Source organism: Dreissena polymorpha, chromosome 10 (assembly GCF_020536995.1).
Source record: "Dreissena polymorpha isolate Duluth1 chromosome 10, UMN_Dpol_1.0, whole genome shotgun sequence".
NCBI lineage: Eukaryota > Metazoa > Mollusca > Bivalvia > Myida > Dreissenidae > Dreissena > Dreissena polymorpha.
The window spans coordinates 83,090,380-83,114,924 of NC_068364.1; the positions used below are offsets into that span (position 1 = coordinate 83,090,380).

At 39.2% G+C, this 24,545-nt stretch overlaps 1 protein-coding gene and 1 long non-coding RNA gene across 4 annotated transcripts in view; both read right to left on the reverse strand.

Moving 5' to 3' along the window:
• LOC127847478 (uncharacterized) overlaps window positions 1-20,913 on the reverse strand; it is a 122,827-nt gene extending 101,914 nt beyond the window's left edge. The window contains exons 1-2 of one of the 3 annotated variants that reach the window (XM_052379398.1): window positions 19,699-20,912; window positions 8,442-8,993 (exon numbers count right to left, since the gene is read on the reverse strand). In XM_052379398.1, coding sequence (XP_052235358.1) covers window positions 8,442-8,993; window positions 19,699-20,173 — 1,027 coding nt within the window. In that variant the 5' untranslated portion in view covers window positions 20,174-20,912. Of the gene's footprint in view, window positions 1-8,441; window positions 8,994-19,698 lie in introns of all 3 variants that reach the window. The other 2 variants (XM_052379396.1, XM_052379397.1) reach the window with 2 other exon arrangements.
• On the reverse strand, window positions 3,433-4,076 carry LOC127847480 (uncharacterized). Its single transcript, XR_008033990.1, has 2 exons — window positions 3,829-4,076; window positions 3,433-3,666 (listed from the first exon to the last, which is right to left on the reverse strand). It is a non-coding gene; the product is annotated as an uncharacterized LOC127847480 (long non-coding RNA).
• Window positions 20,914-24,545: the final 3,632 nt, after the last annotated feature.

Here is a 24,545-nt window from a genome sequence, read left to right on the forward strand (position 1 = left end):
TCACTGATTAGATCCCTTAATAGTGGACAGTGTCGTCACTGATTAGATCCCTTAATAGTGGACAGTGTCGTCACTGATTAGATCCCTTAATAGTGGACAGTGTCGTCACTGATTAGATCCCTTAATAGTGGACAGTGTCGTCACTGATTAGATCCCTTAATAGTGGACAGTGTCGTCACTGATTAGATCCCTTAATAGTGGACAGTGTCGTCACTGATTAGATCCCTTAATAGTGGACAGTGTCGTCACTGATTAGATCCCTTAATAGTGGACAGTGTCGTCACTGATTAGATAATAGTGGACAGTGTCGTCACTGATTAGATCCCTTAATAGTGAACAGTGTCGTCACTGATTAGATCCCTTAATAGTGGACAGTGTCGTTACTGATTAGATCCCTTAATAGTGGACAGTGTCGTCACTGATTAGATCCCTTAATAGTGGACAGTGTCGTCACTGATTAGATCCCTTAATAGTGGACAGTGTCGTCACTGATTAGATCCCTTAATAGTGGACAGTGTCGTCACTGATTAGATCCCTTAATAGTGGACAGTGTCGTCACTGATTAGATCCCTTAATAGTGGACAGTGTCGTCACTGATTAGATCCCTTAATAGTGGACAGTGTCGTCACTGATTAGATCCCTTAATAGTGGACAGTGTCGTCACTGATTAGATCCCTTAATAGTGGACAGTGTCGTCACTGATTAGATCCCTTAATAGTGGACAGTGTCGTCACTGATTAGATCCCTTAATAGTGGACAGTGTCGTCACTGATTAGATCCCTTAATAGTGGACAGTGTCGTCACTGATTAGATAATAGTGGACAGTGTCGTCACTGATTAGATCCCTTAATAGTGGACAGTGTCGTCACTGATTAGATCCCTTAATAGTGGACAGTGTCGTCACTGATTAGATCCCTTAATAGTGGACAGTGTCGTCACTGATTAGATCCCTTAATAGTGGACAGTGTCGTCACTGATTAGATTGCACAGGCTAATATGGGACGATATTTTAGGAAAGCAAATCAATGTCAGAAGAAGACAACAATAAATGCACAGAAAAAACCCATCTTAGCATTCTACATTAACAACAAGTTATGTTACCCAACATAAAATGATTCATTTGACCCCGAATTCTGACGTAATATTTAAATATTGATAACGTGATAGAGGGGTAAAACATATTTTATTGAATTTCGACCTTGACTTTTCAAAAACGAACGCGGGAGATTTACGCAACGCAACCCAACACCTTGTCATTTAATATTACGTATTTGAAATTTTTTAAGGGTTTCACAAATACATGGCGGAAACGAATCCTGACGGATTACCCATGCCAAGTCGGACGGACGTCACGACCTTTAGTTGCCATAGATATTACAATTCCTAATAACGCAGGAAAAATTCTTAAATTACTGTAAGGAAAATCAGTATGAATGATATATATATTTACACACAAAGCGGACCATTGAAGCCTAGCATTGGAAAGTTTTCATTGATAAGTACGATTTTATTAAAATAGGTACAATGCATGTGCGTAGTCTGTTTTTAATTGATCCACCGTCTGTGAAATCGGTGCTGTATGCAAATGCGTCAAGTTTCATACCATAATAGCCTGTGCAGTCCGCATAATGCGGAAGTTTTCGATTTGCAAGTCCGATACTTAAGGCATCTACAGTTCTAGATGGCATTTAAAGCATTATTATAAGATACGAAGTAGCCCCAGATCGTCGCTAAGAAAACCCAAAACATGGGATCTGATGCTGAAAATATTCGTCTCCGTAAACCCTTAGGGAAATTCGTGGACGGTAGATTTAAGCTGCATTTCAAATAGTAATTATTAAAAAATAATATATATATATCGTGTAAGTACCTGTTATCGAACAGCACCTATTATCGGACGTTTTGTTTTGATTCTGTATGCACATGCGCAAAAGTGCGCATTACGTCACATTGATAAACAAATGGTCGCACATAAAGTGACTGACCTACTTGCCTACTTAGCTTGAAACAAATGCGCTGAAAACAGGTTAAAGGAATGCATTTATTGTTATTTACACGGTTTTATGTGTTTTTTGCTATTACTTTTTGAATGCATTTATCAAAACGTGCATTTACACACCAAAAGCATATTTCCGTTTGCAATTTTGATTGCAGCCGACGCAGATTTTTTCGCCGAGTCCGGGTCACGTGATAGTCATGTGACTTTGTATATGCTAGAGTAGTATTTATGAAGTGTCGGGTAATAGGTCATGTTTACATCGGCCGCCATTTTGTTTTGTCTGCTAGAGGTGACAATAACCAGGGAATCATTGTCATGAATTCTTGAAGGATATTTGCTGGAAAACTTTACAGATAAGTTATTTAATGATTAAACTGTTAGTCATTTGTTAAAACAAAATGTTTTTGTCATTTTAAGTGTTTCAATGTTAACATAATTTAAGGTAATTTCTTAGGTGTTCGATAACTGGTTCGTCCACCATACATTTAACACATTTATGCCTAGCGTCTAGAAAAAAAGGGGATTGGCAAACAGCGTAGATCCAGATGAGACTCCGCATAATGCAGCGTCTCATCAGGGTCTATGCTGTTTGCTTAAAGAAATTTCTGTAAAAAATATTCTAAATATATAAATAAATATAATAGACATCCCTAATTTTGTAAATAAATCATCCAATTTAAAAGGATGGGAGAGTCCACTCGGCATAAATGGGTTAAAACGAGACACGTTTCCGCATTTCCACTAACAGTTATATTAAGGTACATCAGCAAAGTTCTAATACTTCTGGTGGAGTTAACGAATATGACGTTGTCATAGACGTCAGGGCCCTCAATCTATTAAATCTGCCGCCGAATTCCCCACCTAAAAAGTATACTTTCTTCCCCTTATGGGGGGAAAAATTCCCCCCTAAACAAAAACACAAAAAACAACATTTTTTAATCGAAATATGTGTCTCATGATAATTATATCTCAATTCTATTTCAATTTAATCTTTGCAAACATACTAAATTATGAAAAATGCAATGAATATAGTGCAAACATGTACAAATGTAATAATGAGAGAGTAAGTAAAACAAGAGCACCGCCTTGCGGATGCAGACCGCTCATCTATTTTCTTTTTAAAGGTGAAGGGACTCTCATTTTCAATCACAAAGGAGGGAGGGGTGGAGTGAAGAGCGGTGCATTGTGTGGGGGTGTGGACATTTATTACATTTTCTTCCAAAAATGCGAAAAAAAAGGAAAAAAAAAATCGGCGGGGGGGGGGGTGGGGGGGGTGGGGGGGGGGGATTCTTGGGTGCGATGGTTGGACGGTATTTCAAACATAAAATAATAAAAATAAATATTTGTGTTTTTTAACCGTTTCATAAAAAAGAAGGGACAAAATTGTCACAAAACCAGGTTTTCATTGTGAAAAAAAAATCTGATAAAGGGAGAAAACTCAAACTGAACTTTTGAAATGACCAAAAAAAATTAACCCCCTTTGTAAGTTTTTTTTTTTTTTTAATCTATTTTTAGTCGTGGCGACCTTGACATTGGAGATATTGACGTGATTCTTTCGTGGGACACACCGTCCCATGATGGTGAACAAATGTGCCAAATGATTTTAAAATCTCACAATGAATGACATAGTTATGGCCAGGACAAGCTCATTTATGGCCATTTTTGACCTTTGAACTCAAAGTGTGACCTTGACCTTGGAGATATCGACGTAATTATTTCGGGCGACACACCGTCCAATGATGGTGAACAAATGTGCCAAATGATTTTAAAATCTGACGATGAACGACATAGTTATGGCTCGGACAAGCTCATTTATGGCCATTTTTTACCTTTGAACTCAAAGTGTGACCTTGACCTTGGAGATATCGACGTAATTATTTCGCGCGACACACCGTCCAATGATGATGAACAAATGTGCCAAATGATTTTAAATTCTGACAATGAACGACATAGTTATGGCCCGGACAAGCTTATTCCGCCAGCCCGCCAGCCAGCCAGCCAGCCCGCCAGCCAGCCAGCCCGCCCGCATTCGCCAATCTAATAACCAGTTTTTTCCTTCGGAAAACCTGGTTAAAAATGGGGGGGGGGTGAGGTGGGGGGGGGTATAGTGTGAGGGTGTGGTGGTAATTTGTGAGATGATCTTAAAAAAAAAAAAAAAATAGGGGGGGGGGGATTCGGGTGGGGGGAGGGGGGGGTGGGGGGGATTCTTGGGTGCGATGGTTGGACGGTATTTCAAACATAAAATAATCAAAATAAATAGTTTTGTTTTTTAACCGTTTAAAATAAAATTGGGGAGGGGGTGGGGTGGGGGGGGGGGGTATAGTGTGAGGGTGTGGTGGTCATTTGTGAGATGATCTTAAAAAAAAAAAAAAAAAAAAAAAAAAATAGGGGGGGGGGGGTTGTGGGGGGGGGGGCACGGGCGATGGTTTGGGTGGAGTCTATTGTGGTATGTCAGGTAAGAGTAGTTTTGTCAAAGTATCAATCAAATCTAATCATAAATAAAGAAGTTATGGCAATTTTAGTGAAATTTAATAATTTGACCTTGAGAGTCAAGGTCATTCAAAGGTCAAGGTAAAATTCAACTTGCCAGGTACAGTAACCTCATGATAGCATGAAAGTATTTGAAGTTTGAAAGCAATAGCCTTGATACTTAAGAAGTAAAGTGGATCGAAACACAAAATTTAACCATATATTCAAAGTTACTAAGTCAAAAAAGGGCCATAATTCCGTAAAAATGACATCCAGAGTTATGCAACTTGTCCTTTTACTGTACCCTTATGATAGTTTGCGAGTGTTCCAAGTATGATAGCAATATCTATGATACTTTAGGGGTAAAGTGGACCAAAACACAAAACTTAACCAAACTTTCAATTTTCTAAGTATAAAGGGCCCATAATTCCGCCCAAATGCCAGTCAGAGTTACATAACTTTGCCTGCACAGTCCCCTTACGGTAGTTAGTAAGTGTTGCAAGTATGAAAGCAATAGCTTTGATACTTAAGGAATAAAATGGACCTTAACACAAAACTTAACCAAAATTTTCAATTTTCTAAGTATAAAAAGGGCACATAATTCTGTCAAAATGCACGCCAGAGTTATCTAACTTTGCGTGCCCAGTCCCCTCATGATAGTAAGTAAGTGTACCAAGTTTGAATGCAATAGCATTGATACTTTCTGAAAAAAGTGGACCTAAACGCAAAACTTAACCAAAATTTTCAATTTTCTAAGTATAAAAAGGGCACATAATTCAGTCAAAATGCACGCCAGAGTTATCTAACTTTGCCTGCCCAGTCCCCTCATGATAGTAAGTTAGTGTACCAAGTTTGAATGCAATAGCATTGATACTTTCTGAGAAAAGTGGACCTAAACGCAAAACTTAACCGGACGCCGACGCCGACGCAGACGCCGACGCCGACGCAGACGCCGACGCCGACGCCAAGGTGATGACAATAGCTCATAATTTTTTTTCAAAAAATAGATGAGCTAAAAATCCTCTAAAAAGGGAAACACCGCGAAAATTCCCCCTCCTAAGGGCTGCGGACCCCTTCCCCCTAAGTAGTGTGAGGGCGATGGACGTTGTCTTTAGGAAAACGTACCAACTCACGTATGAGGATCGTTAAGAACACACATCGGGTAGTCATAGGGATAATACCGTTTTAATGCTTGAATGTAATTGTTTGTTTTCTATTTTCCAGGGGTTTATTAGTGTCGTGATTCATTTTAACAGTGAGTGAGCGGATCCCTGTCCAATCATGGATCTGCCCTTGCAGGCAAGCTTATAATGAAAATATATATGAACCTCGCTCTGGGAAAACGGGGCTTAATGCAGGCTAATCTGAGACGACATGCTATGCTTTCATTGAATGTTAAGTTTAAAGTAAATATCTTCTTATCGAAAATCTAGTCAAGGCAGAAAATCTCTTCCATACTTTACGCACCTGCATTAAACCCCGTTTTGACGTGCATTAAGCCCCATTTTTCACATGCATTAAGCCCCGTTTTTACATACATAACGCCCCATTTTAACATGCATTGAGCCCCGTTTTCACATGCATTAACCTCCGTTTTCATATGCATTAAGCCCCGTTTTCACATGCATTAAGCCCCGTTTTCACATGCATTCAGCCCCGTTTTCACAGACAGAGGCTAATTTATTTAAAATTGTATTACGTGTCTCACACCGTAAACAGTGTCGACATTAAACTAAAACATTATCTGAATACAGCATCAAACATACATAACAACAAATAGCAGTTAGCGTAATGATTTTAACAAACGTAAATAATTCATGTCTCTTCTACGTGACACACTTGCATCAACACACTAATAAATTATGCAGATAGAAAAACTTGTTTAACAAAAAAAAACATACAAAGCCGAGACATCAGGTGTGTCGAACGTTCAAAGAAAGCCATGGCAAGCTTTTTCTTACCGACTTAGCCAAAAAGACGAAAAATACAACCATTGATGCACCTGTGCGAGTGGATTGGCTATTTATAAACCACAAATTAATAGGACCCTGCAACCATGAGGCGATTTGCCAACATGTTTTACTCATACAATAAAAATAAATGCGCATTATTGATTTGCTAGTGGTCCACGTTGTATTTCGCCATGCAGATGTACTTCTGAAGTTGTAGGCTTCTGACAAAAATTTCGAATTAATCGTATTCTTGGAAAACCGCGTTTAATGCATGTGCGTAAAGTTTAACCTTCAGAATTACACATGCAGTCCACACAGGCTTATTCAGGGATTACACTTTCCACCTATTTGCGCTGAGAAAAGACATGTGCGGACTGCCTGCATGCATGAATACACCTGTGCGAACTGCATGTGTGCATTAATAGACCTGTGCGGACTGCATGAATGCATTAATAGACCTGTGCAGACTGCATGTGTGCATTAATAGACTTGTGCGGACTGCATGAATGCATTAATAGACCTGTGCAGGCTGCATGTGTGCATTAATAGACTTGTGCGGACTGCATGAATGCATTAATAGACCTGTGCAGACTGCATGTGTGCATTAATAGACCTGTGCGGACTGCATGAATGTATTAATAGACCTGTGCAGACTGCATGTGTGCATTAATAGACTTGTGCGGACTGCATGCGTGCATTAAAAGATATGTGCGGACTGCATGAATGCATTATTAGACCTGCGCGGACTGCATGCGAGCATTAATAGACCTGTGTGGACTGCATGCGAGCATTAATAGACATCTGCGGACTGCATGCGTGAATTAATAGACCTGTGCGGACTGCATGCATGCATTAATAGACCTGTGCGGACTGCATACATGCATTAATAGACCTATGCAGACTATATGCAGGCAGTAATAGACCTATGCGGACTGCATACATGCATTAATAGACCTGTGCGAACTGCATGTATGAATTAATAAACCTGTGCGGACTGCATGCATTAATAGACATGTGCGGACTGCATGCATGCATTAATAGACCTGTGTGGACTGCATGCATGCCTTAATAGACATGTGTGGACTGCATGTATGCATTAATAGACCTGCGTGGACTGCATTCGTGCATTATTAAACCTGGGCGGACTGCATGTGTGCATTAATAGACTTGTGCGGACTCCATGCATGAATTAATAGACATGTGCAGACTGAATGCAGGCATTAAAAGACCTGTGCGGACTGCATGCGTGCATTAATAGACCTGTGCGGACAGCACGCATGCATTAATAGACCTGTGCGGACTGCATGTATGCATTAATAGACCTGCGTGGACTGCATTCGTGCATTATTAAACCTGGGCGGACTGCATGTGTGCATTAATAGACTTGTGCGGACTCCATGCATGAATTAATAGACATGTGCAGACTGAATGCAGGCATTAATAGACCTGTGCGGACTGCATGCGTGCATTAATAGACCTGTGCGGACAGCACGCATGCATTAATAGACCTGTGCGGACTGCATGCGTGCATTAATAGACCTGTTCGGACGGCATGCATGCATTAATAGACCTGTGCGGACTGCATGCATGCATTAATAGACCTGTGTGGACTGCATGCGTGCATGCATGCATTAATAGACCTGTGCGGACTGCATGCATGCATTTATCTCAGAATTATCACACCTATAAGTATTTCTTTGTCATTGTTGTCCATGGCATTGTTAACAATGCGGTCTGTTAACAATGCTACATGAAATATCTTAAATATCTTTCCAATAATTCTGGAATGATCGTTATTAGCCTTAAACCAACGTAAACGGGCAGATGAAGTATTAATGACGTCACCTACCGGTAAATATTGGCGTAATGGGAACGCCGTCCGCTTGGATTGCCGATGGGAGGTCGATCCTGACCCAGGAAGGAATACTTTTTTTGTATCGGTGCAGGTACCCCGATACGCATTCAAAGTTAAGGACAACTTAAATATACTATAGCTGTATAATACATATACCGGTACTCACTGTGAACCCCAGTGGCCCCGTTGGCAAAAAACACCTTGATGTTGCGTCTCTTGAACCCGTTCTCTCGCAGCATCCAATAGAACAACTCCACGTTACGCTGATGGCGGCGACCGGAAGTGATGCGATTCCAGCCGCCCGATAGAATCACCGCTTGATCGCAGATCTCGAACATCCGGCAGCTCGTATGGACCGTCTCGTGCGTGGTGGAGCAGCGTTGGGTGTTGTCACGGATGGGATTACATATCAGCTCGGACGTCTCCTCCACGGACCGGATATCCGGGCACTTTCCAAATCCCGCGAACCCGGAACGGCATTCGAGGTGGTTTTCTCGTTTGCTTGGAAACGATTCAAAACCGATGGCGTCGGCAGCCGGCTGAACTGCGTCCGGAGAGGAATATGATGTCGCCGCAGACGGCTGACCGCCGGTGTCGTATTGGACGACAGGCAGAAAGTTTATCTCACAACGTCGAGCGAAGTTTCTCCGTTTGGAGCGTCGCTCTAACGCGTTCTTACAGCGTTTACGTAACGCCAACGTCAGACATTGCTGGTGACCTGCAAGTACAGAATTAACAGCTCGGGTTATAATGTTTGAAGAATAATTTATAACTCAGAGACATAATGAAATTCGTAAAGCGCTTCAATAAAATTCGATTTTCAAAATAGAGAATGCGAACCGCATTCTCAAAAATCGCTAAAACACTACACATAAAAACGCAAAATAATGTCTCATTTTATTCGTCGTGAAATCGAGTTGTCGGCGTTGTATTGTTTGCGTGTGAGCCTTAATATTTAGTCTGAATGAAATGTGTTTTATAATAAGAGTATACACCCCTAGAGCAGTAGTCGTCAAGCAACGCTGCAGTTGAAGTTAATTAACTCCCTTTCCTACCCTGTATATTAAATGAGCGAAAGGATTCTAGAAAAAATCATTTATAATTATAGTTATCCTTTCATACAGATATGCCATAAGAAATCTAGTAGGATATGTTAAAGCTCTTAATTTTGTACTCAAGTACAAACTTTGCCCGTAAAAAGGATTTTTTTTACAGTTTGGTAAAATTTCGATTGTAACATTTTCAAAATATTTCTCATAGATTCAAACAAAAAATGCTAACTAAGAATATTGCTTAAAAGAAAATGGTTCATTATTTGATAATCATAAATCAACATTTGTGAAATAATAAAGCATTTGTAATGCTTTTCCTCAATAATTTTTGACAATACATTGAGTCCTATAGCGTTCATAGTTGAGTACTAAAGCGTTCATAGTTGAGTATTATAGCGTTCATAGTTGGGTACTATAGAGTTCATAGTTGGGTACTATAGCGTTCATAGTTTAGTACTAAAGCGTTCATAGTTGAGTATTATAGCGTACATAGATGAGTACTGTAGCGCTCATAGTTGAGTTTTAAAGCGTTCATAGTTGAGTACTATAGCGTTCATAGTTGGGTACTATAGCGTTCATAGTTGAGTACAATAACGCTCATAGTTGAGTACTATAGCGTTCATAGTTGAGTACTATAGTGTTCATAGTTGAGTATTATAGCGTTCATAGTCGAGTACAATAACGCTCATAGTTGAGTACTTTAGCGTTCATAGTTGAGAACTATAGTGTTCATAGTTGAGTACTATAGCGTTCATAGTCGAGTACTATAGCGTTCATAGTCGAGTATTATTGCGATCATAGTTGATTACTATAGCGTTCATAGTTGAGTACTATAGCGTTCATAGTTGAGTAATAAAGCATTAATAGTTGAGTTCTATAGCGTTCATCGTTGAGTACTAAAGCGTTCATAGTTGACTACCAAAGCGTTCATAGTCGAGTTCTAAAGCGTTCATAGTCGATAACTATAGCGTTCATAGTTGAGTACTATAGCGTTCATAGTTAAGTTCTATAGCGTTCATGGTTGAGTACTAAAGCGTTCATAGTTGAGTACTATAGCGTCCATAGTTGAGTACTATAGCGTTCATAGTTGAGTACTATAGCGTTCATAGTTGAGTAATAAAGCATTAATAGTTGAGTACTATAGCGTTCATAGTTGAGTACTATAGCGTTCATAGTTGAGTAATAAAGCATTAATAGTTGAGTACTATAGCGTCCATAGTTGAGTACTATAGCGCTCATAGTTGAGTACTTAAGCGTTCATAGTTGAGTAATATAGCGTTCATGGTTGAGTACTAAAGCGTTCATAGTTGAGTACTTTAGCGTCCATAGTTGAGTACTATAGCGTCATAGTTGAGTACTATAGCGTTCGTAGTCGAGTACTATAGCGTTCATAGTTGAGTATTACAGCGTTCATAGTTGAGACTATAGCGTTCATAGTTGAGTATTATAGCGTTCATAGTTGAGTACTATAGCGTTCATAGTTGAGTATTATAGCGTTGATAGTTGAGTAGTATAGCGTTCATGGTTGAGTAATATAGCGTTCATAGTTGGGTACTATAGCGTTCATAGTTGAGTACAATAACACTCATAGTTGAGTACTATAGCGTTCATAGTTGGGTACTTTAGCGTTCGTAGTTGAGTAGTATAGCGTTCATAGTTGAGTACTATAGCGTAATAGTTGAGTATTATAGCGTTCATAGTTGAGTAGTATAGCGTTGATGATTGAGTACTATAGCGTTGATAGTTGAGGACTATAGCGTTGATAGTTGAGTATTATAGCGTTCATAGTTGAGTAGTATAGCGTTCATAGTTGAGTAGTATAGCGTTCATAGTTGAGTAGTATAGCGTTCATATTTCAACAACACAATCTTAAGCTTGTGTGGCGCAGTGGTAAAGTATTAGCTTTTGCTTTTATAGGTCCCTTGTTGCTATTATAATTGATGGAGACTATTTAAAAGATTATATATTTGTTAATTAACATATGCAATGACATTTTTCTAAAACACACAAACACCCGCGAACAAGTCATTTTAACACATATCGGATGCTGTTTCACCCTTATGATAGTTTATAAAAACAATTCTGATGCGCTTGTTCACGTTCGTGAACAATCTATATTTGAAAGGCTCAGTTGGAGACTTATTGAAATTGTGAAAATTTTCATCGCTATGCCTTTTTACTGGAACTTTGATATTGCATAACTTGCAATGAAGCAAAGATAATTGAAGATAACAGAAACAAAAACATAATTATGTCGCGGACCATTTATTGGCATCGACTCATTAGCAACAGACTGATTTACAAAGTATATTCAAACAACATTGTACACTTTAAAAATGGAGATGATGTTATTGTTCTGTTATTGTTCCCTTTGTTAAGCTCGAAGTGGTGTCTGGTGTTATGCTACAGCACACGGAACGCTCGAGCTTGTTTCCCGAGGCGGTGTGTGCGCGCAGGCCGTACAAGCTTCCACCGACCGCGATCGTCACGTGCATCCGTAACCAGAGAACACTTGCGCTGGAAGCACGTGCGCCATGAGAACAAATGACTTCCACAAACAAATAAACGCGTAAGGGACGCACATTGTGATAGTTCTGGAGGCGCCTTGACGACGTGGTAAGGATCGGTAACAAATTATCTCAATTGCCCCAATCTAGTCTATCGCTCCTGTTTAAAAACATAATGATAGGGAACAAAGTGAATTTTTATTTTTAATTTTTATTCTACCTCTAAGAGACCTGGCGTTAATTAATTAAGCCTCGTTCTTTAAAAACTGGGTTTAATGCATGTGGGCTTAGTGTCATCCCCGAGTAGACTGTGCAATCAGCACATGTTAATGAGGGGCGACTATTTCCGCTTTCGTGGAATTGTTCGTTTAAATGAAGTTCTCAGCATAAATCCAGTTTAAGCGGAAAGTGTAATACAGAACAGGCTTCTCTGGGACGACACTTTACGCACATGCATTAATCCCACTTTTCGCAGAAGAGGTAAGACGCGTCTGCTGTAAAGTACACGCCATACGCATACTGGTTAAGATAACGACTACAGAAATAAAGAGGACTGTATATTATTTGAATCGAAAAGCAACAATCGTTTGAATTAGAAAAACAAGTACAGTTGAAAAGCAGAAATAATTTAAAAGACTGCCACTGCGGTAACACCCACCAAGAGGAGCATTCTGCACGTGGCACGGGTCACGTGGTTTCCAATTACCTGTGAATATCTGGAGGCTGAAAATAGAGCTACATAGGCGTGGTGTGTGGTGCATTGGTACCGAGTGCTCAGAGTTTCTCTCCCATATGGTCAGTTCAGTGTTTAAAAGTGACAATTTTGGACCGACCGCCGAAAATAACCTCTAGACATTATTGTTAACAATCCCAGCAATTGTAAGTGTGCGTTTCAAGTCACTCGTTGAATTAACCCATTTATGCCTAGCGTCTAGAAAAATTGCCTTGGCAAACAGCCTAGACCCAGATGAGATGCCGCATGATGCGGCGTCTTATCTGGGTCTGCGCTGTTTGCTTAAAGGAATTTCTGTAAGAAATATTCTAAATATAGAAATAAATAAACAGGACATCCCTAATTTTGGAAATAAATTGATCCAATTTAGAAGGATGGAACTATTTTGCAGTGCAATTTTCCCATCTTAAGCGATCTCACATTGAGATCAAATGACGGCATCATGTCACTAAAAGATTTGTTAGTTTTGTTTTAGAAAATAGTCCATGGTACGCGAGACATCCCGTATCTCTGAAGTGTTCGCCATGAAGCATCTAATACATCGAATTGTCTCATAAGAAAGACGAGTACATAACTCCAGGCGTAACCATGACTCGAGTACATAACTCCAGGCGTAACATTGCTCGAGTACGTAACTCCAGACGTTACCATTGCTCGAGTACATAACTCCAGGCGTAACATTGCTCGAGTACGTAACTCCAGACGTTACCATGGCTCGAGTACATAACTCCAGACGTAACCATTGCTCGAGTACGTAACACCAGACGTTACCATGGCTCGAGTACATAACTCCAGACGTTACCATGGCTCGAGTACATAACTCCAGGCGTTACCATGGCGTGAGTACAATTCCAGGCGTTTCCATGGCACAAGTACATAACTCCAGGCGTTACCATGGCTCGAGTACATAACTCCAGGCGTTACCATTGTTCGAGTACATAACTCCAGGCGTTACCATGGCTCGAGTACATAACTCCAGGCGTTACCATAGCTCTAGTACATAACTCAAGGCGTTACCATGGCTTGAGTACATAACTCCAGGCGTTACCATGGCTCGAGTACATAACTTCATGCGTTACCATGGCTCGAATACCTAACTCAAGGCGTTACGATGACTCGAATACATAACTCTATGCGCTACCATGGCTCGAACCTGGACCTGTTTAAGTCAACAGATTTTTCGAGTTTCTTCGCTGTCGAACTTTTTTTGCATTTACTTAATAGCAGTCTGCATTTGAGCATCGTTCTGGAAAATCTGGTCTTAATGCATGTGCGTTAAATGTCATCCCAGATTAGCCTGTGCAGTAAGCGCATCTAATCAGGGACGACACATTCCGCTTTTACGGAATATTTTAAACTAGAGTTCCTTCTTGACGAATATTCAGGTAAGGCGGAAAGTGTCGTGTCTGATTAGCCTGTGATGTCTCCATAGTCTACTCTGGGATGAAATTTCACGCAAACGCTGTGTGCACAGATTTACAAGAACGGCGCTCACTTGCAACGTACATACGCGACGCGGTTATATAATTTTGTAAAGTATACGTAAATTAAGTTGTAAATTTTCCAAATATTGTCGTAACAAATATGTGCACATTCTCGTGATGATTGAAAATTAATGAACACCTGTCAGCACACTGTTTGAGGTATTAAATTATGTACCACTTACAAGAACATCAATGGAGAGAAGCGTACATATATATCCTCTTGGAGACGCAAGAACATAAACCAGCCACTGTTATATTAATGGGACCATCATAAGCCGTCATATGTGGCTACACATTAACTAACAGGCCATGATTCACTGCGGGGAACGATGCTTGTGATGTGACAGCTTAGAGGCACTTCAAAGTCGGGGATGACGCGGTGGTGTGCCCAGGTGATTGTTCGTTTGTCTGTACGTATCAACACCAGTCGTTGTAGCGAAATGATAGTTGGACTTATTTAAAACCGAATTATAAATTGAAGTTCAATTTGTTACAAATCCGTTATACTTTATATCCAATTCGAGCTCCGTTTCACGGGCGGAAAATGATGGTTTTATTCAACAATGATCACTGTTCGTCTTCCATGGGTTAAAAAGGCGACTCTACAGTTCAACAATTACTGGCAAAGCTAGCTCGGCTATGAGCGAATCTAGCTCGGCTATGAGCGAATCTAGCTCGGCTATGAGCGAATCTAGCACGGCTATGAGCGAATCTAGCTCGGCTATGAGCAAATCTAGCTCGGCTATGAGCGAATCTAGCTCGGCTATGAGCGAATCTAGCTCGGCTATGAGCGAATTAACCTTGGCTATGGGCGAATCTAGCTCGGCTATGAGCGAATTTAGTTCGGCTATAAGCGAATCAAGCTCGGCTATGAGCGAATCTAGCTCGGCTATGAGCGAATCTAGCTCGGCTATGAGCGAATCTTATTCCATACATTCATATTTGTCTTATGAATATGAGTCGACCTGTGTTGATATTGCGTGTAGTTCCTTTATAAGTGCGCTTGTATTCAAGCGTAGATTATTAAACATTAATATGCGACTGTGTGGATTATCTATAATATATAATGTATACTGGCTTTAGATGTATACTATCGCATTTTGTATGGTCCACGATTCTATATTTGAACCGTGCTCTGGGACACGAGACTTCATGTGCGTGCGTAAAGTGGCGTCCCAGATTATACTGTGTTCGGGATGAACATGCTGAGCAGAGCAAACACTATTACATGTATATGCGGACTGCAAGGACTAATCTGGGACGAAACTTTACACACATGCGGCGTTAAGCCCAATTTTCCCTGAGCGAAGTTAAATTATGGTATGCAATGTGAAACTTCTGCTGCAACTGCAGTATAAAAATCTTCTAGTAGCATGTGGTCCTTTACTTATGGCAATTAACCAACAATATGAGATACAACAAATGAAATTGACCCGACACAAATTCGCAACAAACACAAAACAAGAAATTACCATGTGCTGTAAGTGCCGTGTCCGAGTTGCAATCCACACATGATAGCGACGTCACATAAAAACCAGCGACGACACATGATAACCAGCGACGACACGTGATAACCAGCGACGACACATGATAACAAGCGACGACACATAATAACCAGCGACGACATGATAACCAGCGACGACATGATAACCAGCGACGACATGATAACCAGCGACGACACATGATAACCAGCGACGACATGATAACCAGCGACGACATGATAACCAGCGACGACACATGATAACCAGCGACGACACGTGATAACCAGCGACGATACATGATAACCAGCAACGACACATGATAACCAGAAACGAAATGATAACCAGCGACGACACATGATAACCAGCGACTTTAAACTTTAAACTTTAAAAATGACTCTCTGTGAGTGCACTCTATGGTTGTATGACTCTCTGTGAGTGAACTCTATGGTTGTATAACTAAACCTAAAAATTACTCTCTGTGAGTGTACACTATGGTTGTATAACTAAACCTAAAAAATGACTATCTGTGAGTGCACTCTATGGTTGTATAACTAAACCAAAAAATGACTCTGTGAGTGTACTCTATGGTTGTATAACTAAACATAGAAAATGACTCTCTGTGAGTGTACTCTATGGTTGTATAACTAAACCTAGAAAATGACTCTCTGTGGGTGTACTCTATGGTTGTATAACTAAACCTAGAAAATGACTCTCTGTGAGTGTACTCTATGGTTGTATAACTAAACCTAGAAAATGACTCTCTGTGAGTGTACTCTATGGTTGTATAACTAAACCTAGAAAATGACTCTCTGTGAGTGTACTCTATGGTTGTATAACTAAACCAAGAAAATTCCCGCAAGAATCTAGTGAACTCTCTAATCCTTCTAAATTGGATCACTTTATTTCCAGAATTAGGAATGTCTAGTATATTTATTTCTATTTTAGAATATTTCTTACAGAAATTCCTTTACGCAAACAGCACAGACCCTGATGAGACGCCGCATCATGCGGCGTCTCATCTGGGTCTACGTTGTTTGCCAAGGCCTTTTTTTTAGACGCTAGGCATAAATGGGTTGGAACATTGATTCAATTTCGATAATGTTCCGTTCTTTTAGAGTACTTTTATTTAAACACAATATTAATCAAGAGCTTTGGTAATCAGAACATGGACTTAAGAACTGTCATTTATATTGAAATATACACATGTTGAATCTTGAACATTGTCTTTTTAATCAGGAAACGGACTTGGATATTTGGGGAATCTTTGTGCGTTTCATTCATACACATGTCATACACATACATTGGTTCTACCACACATGTCAAATCATGAGCATTGGTTCTACCACACATGTCAAATCATGAGCATTGGTTCTACCACGCATGTCAAATCAGGAGCATTGGTTCTACCACACATGTCAAATCATGAGCATTTGTTCTACCACACATGTCAAGTCATGAGCATTGGTTCTACCTCACATGTTAAATCATGAGCATTGGTTCTACCGCACATGTCAAATCATGAGCATTGGTGCAACCACACATTCAAATCATGAGCATTGGTTTTACCACACATGTCAAATCACGAGCATTGATTCTACCTCACATGTTAAATCATGAGCATTGGTTCTACCTCACATGTTAAATATGAGCATTGGTTCTACCATACATGTCAAATCATGAGCATTGGTTCTACCACACATGTCAAATCATGAGCATTGGTTTTACCACACATTCAAACCATGAGCATTGGTTTTACCACACATGTCAAATCACGAGCATTGATTCTACCTCACATGTTAAATCATGAGCATTGGTTCTACCACACATGTCAAATCACGAGCATTGGTTCTACCATACATGTTAAATATGAACACTGGTTCTACCACACATGTCGAATTATGAGCATTGGATCTACCACACATGTCAAATCACGAGCATTGGTTCTACCATACATGTTAAATATGAGCATTGGTTCTACCACACATGTCAAATCATGAGCATTGGTTCTTCCACACATGTCAAATCATGAGCATGGGTTCTACCACACATGTCAAATCATGAGCATTGGTTCTACCACACATGTTAAACCATGAGCATTGGTTCTACCACACATGTTAAATCATAAGCACTGGTTCTACCACGCATGTTAAATCATGAGCATTGGTTCTACCACACATGTTAAATCATGAGCATTGGTTCTACCACGCATGTTAAATCATGAGCATTGGTTCTACCACACATGTCAAATCATGAGCACTGGTTCTACCACACATGTTAAATCATGAGCATTGGTTCTTCCACACATGTCAAATCATGAGCATGGGTTCTACCACACATGTCAACTCATGAGCATTGGTTCTACCACACATGTTAAACCATGAGCATTGGTTCTACCACACATGTTAAATCATAAGCACTGGTTCTACCACGCATGTTAAATCATGAGCATTGGTTCTACCACACATGTTAAATCATGAGCATTGGTTCTACCACGCATGTTAAATCATGAGCATTGGTTCTACCACGCATGTTTAGTCTGTAACATGTATTCTAATCAGGGCACGTATTTGAGATCCTTGCTATGGATCGCTATGAAATATTGTCTCAAGGATATAGCCAGAGCTTAATTTTACACGACCCCAAAATGAAACAGAAACTGAAGCAATTTGAATCTTATAACACGATACTAGTAATTGTAGTAACTAGTAATCCACGGGTGTGTACAATCATACAACTATCATTAGTTACAATGCTGGGATGGGAGGTGTCGGGCTACACTGTGTACTTGGCGACACGTTCACAAGTACCGTGTTTTTTTTCTCTCACCATTTCGGAAATGGGGCAGCGGCTGTTTGTATTGGGAAAAACAGCGTAGTTTTGACTAAAATGTGGAAATTCGCGTATTTTTATATTTTGTTTTGCTAAGCGATACTTGATCATAAAAATGTTTTCTATAGTCTATAATGTTTTATATTTACCCAAGTTTAACTTAAAGAACTAGATAAGGCAATGCACTGAATATTGAATATTATTATTTTGAAAACCTTCAAATGGGAATTGTAGGTAGTCATTCGGGACAAACTATATGAGCCGCGTTCTGACAAAACTGGACTTAATGCATGTGCGTAAAGTGTCGTCCCAGATTAGCCTGTGCAGTCCGCACATGCTATCCGCACATGCTAATCAGGGACGACACGTTCCGCTTTTATGGTATTTTTAGTTTTAAGGGATTCCCTTCTTACCGAAAATCAAGTTTAGGCGGAAAGTGTCGTCCCTGATTAGCCTGTGCGAACTGCACAGGCTAATCTGGGATGACACTTTACGCACATGCATTTAGCCCATATACATGTTATACTTGGAATGGGGCTTCAAATTTGATACAAAAACGACTACTGAGATAATTGTATTGTTTTCACAATTGGTAAAATGTGCCATGGATATACTATACTATTCACTCTTTTTTTAAGTTATCTTTTTCAAATATTTTTTAGTATTATTGTTTTTGTTTTTTTCAATTGTATCAGATCATTAAAAATATATATCAGAACACCTACTGTTGTCATAGATCGAAATGTCTCACACCAAGGTCTAAAACTTTATCAGGCATAGTTTTTGTATACTTTGTTAGAACCATTGTTTGCAAATAGAAAAAAACATGTTATTATGTATACAATATATGCTTTATAATGAATAAAAAAATAATAATAAAATGTGCCATGGAGAAGTGTATTACAACAGGATATACTTCATTTAGGAAAGCGATATTGCATTTTAATAATATACTTTTATAGCCGAATACCTAACTCTTTTGCTACTACAAAGATAAAAGTGGGTAAAAAAGCCCACAAAACATAGGGGCTTCTTCAGGCAATTATTGTATTTAAATCATTGATAGATCAATACGTGGATTGGTATAATACTTAAAACGGGTATGTAACGTTTAAACAATGTATTTCGCCCAACACTTGAACACGGTGGGTGATGGCATACCTAGTGCATTATACGGCCTAAACAAGACGAGCGCGCTGACGCCTGCGACTTACCCAGTATCTGTCCTTCCATGTCATAGCAGTCACTGACTTACCCAGTATCTGTCCTTCCATGTCATAGCAGTCACTGACTTACCCAGTATCTGTCTTTCCATGTCATAGCAGTCACTGACTTACCCAGTATCTGTCCTTCCATGTCATAGCAGTCACTGGGGCTAACGCTGGTGTCTATGTGGAACACTAACACCAGGTGACCGAAGTTTGCCCGTGGGTAGGGGTCAATAACAAGCACGCCGTCGTGACTCGCGCCCCGGGAGAGGGGCTCATCGGGTAGGAAAGTCTTGTACTTGTAGCCGAACATTGAGGGCGGGGCCAGGTAGACGTTCATCTCCTCGCGGGGGATCGTCACCAGGTTACCGCACTCCCGTTTAGTGGTGAAGAACGCGTCCGTGGCGTCCGAGCAATCGAGGCGCCGGATGTACATGAAGGCGGCGTCCGCCCACCGCTCCTCTTCCGTTGCGTACCGGAAGAAGCTGTCATGTCGCTCCGAGCTATTGTCGATGTATTTCATGGACGCACTGTTCGTCCGTCCGCACAGCAGACTGAGTTTTGCCGCCAGAATTGGTAGCCATAATAACACATTGACACACATTGTTGACGAGAGAAAGGGTCACATTGAAATGTAGGAGGTGGATGAATACTTGTATCGCCGAGTTATATTCTATTTCATTTATATTATTTCATTTATATATTTTTTTACTTCGCATACGAGCATCCTTAATACATCCAACACTAAATCGTATTCACCACACGCACTTTAATACACGAAGTTACCTTCGCCGTACGCCGAGCACGTTTACAAAGTTTCAACATTTCGCGGCTTCAGATTAGCCTCACACTTCAAAGACAATTTTAATCTTTAAGCAAAAGTAAATATCGCTTTACTTCTTTATCTTACTTACAAATGTAACATATATCCACGAACGCAAAAATTCCAACTTCAAAAGGAATAATTCAATTAATTTGTAAAATAAACCTTATATAGTTTGGTATCTTTCTAGCGACAGATACAATCTGCGGTGTAGTGTTTCCTTAGTCCCTCCCCACGCGTGCCTCTCTACAGATAGTTGACATGCCTCTAATTCACTAATGCCTGTACAGCACTGGCTCATAATCCACCACTGAGAGCCATATATCACGGCTATGTCACCAGGAGGTTTTAACGAATGAAGTCCGCTCGCGCCGAATGTACCACTGTCAACTAGAAATCAAAGAGACCGCCAATTTATAAACGCAACATAATATTGTCGAGTTTAATTACAGCGCTAATACAATTATGATCATGAAAGAATACACTGGCCAATCGATCTTCTCGGCGACTCGATCACTCGTCGTGGATTGGCCGGTTGGCGGGGCTACAGTGAGATATACGCTACTTGTGTTTTGTAAACAGTGGCGGCGAGGCCTTTGATGTCTCATTAAGAATGCGAGTTAAATTGAGCATGTACTCGGCGTATCGCATGGTTTCTGTGAAATCCTCTCAAGCAATCAGCTATCAAAACACTCACATTAAAACGTCACGGCGTTGAAATATCAAAATATATGCGAGTCTTAAAGAGACTTAATGTCAGTTTCAAGCAGCATGAACATAATAGAGCCGTTATCTGAAAGTCCAAAGCACGATGCTATATCCGTCAGTTGGGATTAATGGTTGAATTTCTGTAAGAATGCAAAGATTTAAATACAGTATAATATCTACACGAATAACACATTTAAGAGTAATTTGGCTATGCTTAAGATCCCTAGCCCGTAATAATGGTGCGCACGCAAATTGCGGTTCTTCATGTACGTTACATTAATAACGACGGTACTACGGTACGTTTCATTCATAACAACAGTACCACGGTACGTTTCATTCATAACGACATCACTATGGTACGTTTCACTAATAACGACGGTACTACGGTACGTTTCATTAATAACGACGGTACTACGTTACGTTTCATTAATAACGACGGTACTACGGTGCGTTTCATTCATAACGACGGTACTACGGTACGTTTCATTCATAACGACGGTACCACGGTACGTTTCATTCATAACGACGTCACTATGGTACGTTACATTCATAACGACGGTACTACGGTACGTTTGATTAATAACGACGGTACTACGGTACGTTTCATTCTTAACGACGGTACTACGGTACGTTTCATTCATAACGACGGTACTACGGTACGTTTCATTCATAACGACGGTACTACGGTTCGTTTCATTCATAACGGCGGTACTACGGTACGTTTCATTTATAACGACGGTAGTACGGATTTTCTCGTGCGCTAACACTTATGAAAATGAATATTTGGGCGTTTCTAAAAATGAATAATTGGTGACTAGCAAACATCAAATAAACATTAATATATATATATATATATATATATATATATATATATATATATATATATATATATATATATATATATATATATATAAAAGAAATACCGCTTTGATATTTTAAACTCTTTCATCCTTTCTTAAATTGATCTTTCATAACCCGATTCATTCATATTTATATTTAGCATCGTTTTGATATGCGTTGTTGTAACGTTCTTTTAGTGTGTTTGTTAAATATTTTATCAGCTTTAAAGACGAACTCAAACTAGCAACGTATTCGCCAAAGCTACTATCATCTAGTACGACGAATGTTATTTTCCGTGTCCCATTAAAATAAAAAAGTCGATCCCAAGCAGTTAACATTAATGACGGAATGCTGTCATTTTTTTGGGTCTACAGTTAAGAGACTAAAGTATTCTAAAGATAACAGTGAGGATAAAGATTTAAAGGCTGGTACATCGATTGGGGAATCAAGTTTGACTTGACAGAAGCAAAATTGAGTATAATATTAATTTGAATACTACAATGTAATGTTGCTGTGCTTTCGGACAAAACTGTTTGATAAGGATAATAATAATGCAGATAGACATGATTATGGTTATTGTAAGTATGTTGGTGATGATAATGCTGTTAAAGAGGCATTTTCACGTGTGGGTAAATTGACTAAATGACAAAAATGTTTGAAATTCGAAAATTTTCGTTGTAGTTATGATATTTGTGAAAAAAACAGTAAAACTGAACATTAACCATGCTCTAAAATATCCATTATATGCATCTTTTGACGATTTAAAAACCTGAAAATTATAAAGCGTTGCAACGCAAAACGATTGAATGATTTGGAGAGTTCTGTTGTTGTCCTTATATTTTAAAATACTACGAGGATTGCTTATATAAAGTATAAAATTCATCTCTCATTGTATGAGCACGGATGGCAGAGTGGTCTAAGCAATAGACTTTTACTCCAGGGTTCTGTGGTACGAGCCCTGTTGAGGGTTGTGTTTTTCTTTCTTTAATATTATTCTTGTTATTTTTACTGGAGCTTTTTAGATCCAATTTTTACATTTATCAATATAAAGCATTTAATGAAAAAGGATGTTGATAATGATAGTGCCTATAGATGACTATACTGACGATGATAATACGAACTATGCCACCAAAATATCTGTACGTGTTGAAACTTCAGCCAAACTGTATCGGCCGTGCATTTATGCTTTTAAGATGAAAGAAAATGCGCGTCATAATTATTTGTGTTGGCCACCAAAATACCATTCACCCTTTAAGTACTTAATGCGCCCATCAAATAACAAATATGTGATAGAGATTAACTACATATTTTATGAATGAAAAATCGATTGCATTGAATTCATAATTTTCATTTAAGTTCGTTATAAGTGAATACGGTTCGTTTTGTACTTTAAGACACGTATAAATAATCCACTGTTATACAAATTTTAAATAAACAACAGTAGTAAGACGTTGCAATTTACATGTTTGTATGAAAACAATACAATAAATCATATATGCGCGGTGCGTTAATTGTTAAGTTATAAGTGTTTAACAAGCAACGTTTATTGAACGGTTTGGTCGGTTGTAGAATATATAAATCACACAAGTTTAACATTTCAAGAGTTAATTGGATTGCACTGTACAAATGTGATACGGATACCGAGTGCAATGTTTAACTAAAACTTCGAACACAAGTAACACGAATAAAAGGCTAAATGCACGTGCGTAAAGTGTTTTCCTGCAAGGTCAAATTTGCGACTCTTTCCGCCTTGACTGAATTTTTGTTCAGAAGCGACTTTCTTCAAATGAAAAATGCCATAAAAGGTGGAAAGTGTCGTCCGGGATAATAGTACAATCTAAGACGACACTTTTTGCACATGCATTAATCCCCGTTTTCCTAGATCGTTGCTAAAATAAATTTCAACACGCCTTTCATATGTTGAGCAGCAGTGTCTCAGCGCTACTATGTTACTTTTTTAAATATTTTTTTTTTATCAAATCTTGAATGAAAATTATAAGTATAACTACAGTATCAGCATTTTCCGAAAATAGCAACACGTCCAGTTGTCTTTTACATTTTGTGCCACAGGATGGAAGCCCATATTTCTTTTATATATGCTATAATAAAAATACAAGTACGATCTTTTAATGACACAATGAATTCAAGAACAAATTTAAAATGAAACAAAGGATTCAAGAACGATATCAAAATGGCAAAGTGGTCAATGACAACTATAACATTGCAATGCGGTTTCAATGACAACATTACAATGGAATCAGAGTGGCACACTGTTTTCAATTTCACGGCGTTCGCCATGCAGACTTGAGGTCCCGAGTTAATATGAACAATCTTGGTACACGTACTGATCTTCTTTAAGTCACGAACCCAAATGTGTCGCAATGAACTCACATGCGTCCCAATAAACTCACATGTGTCCCAATAAACTCACATGCGTCCCAATAAACCTAAATATATCCCAATAAAGGCTTCCAAATGAATCCAGAGGTGTTTCAACAAGCTTGATTGATATAGGTTTAAATTTAAACAGAAAAAGGTTAAGTAAAAATTCATAATGAAAATATCACTTAAGAAATCTGAAAACCTAAAATCCCAGGATTATTGG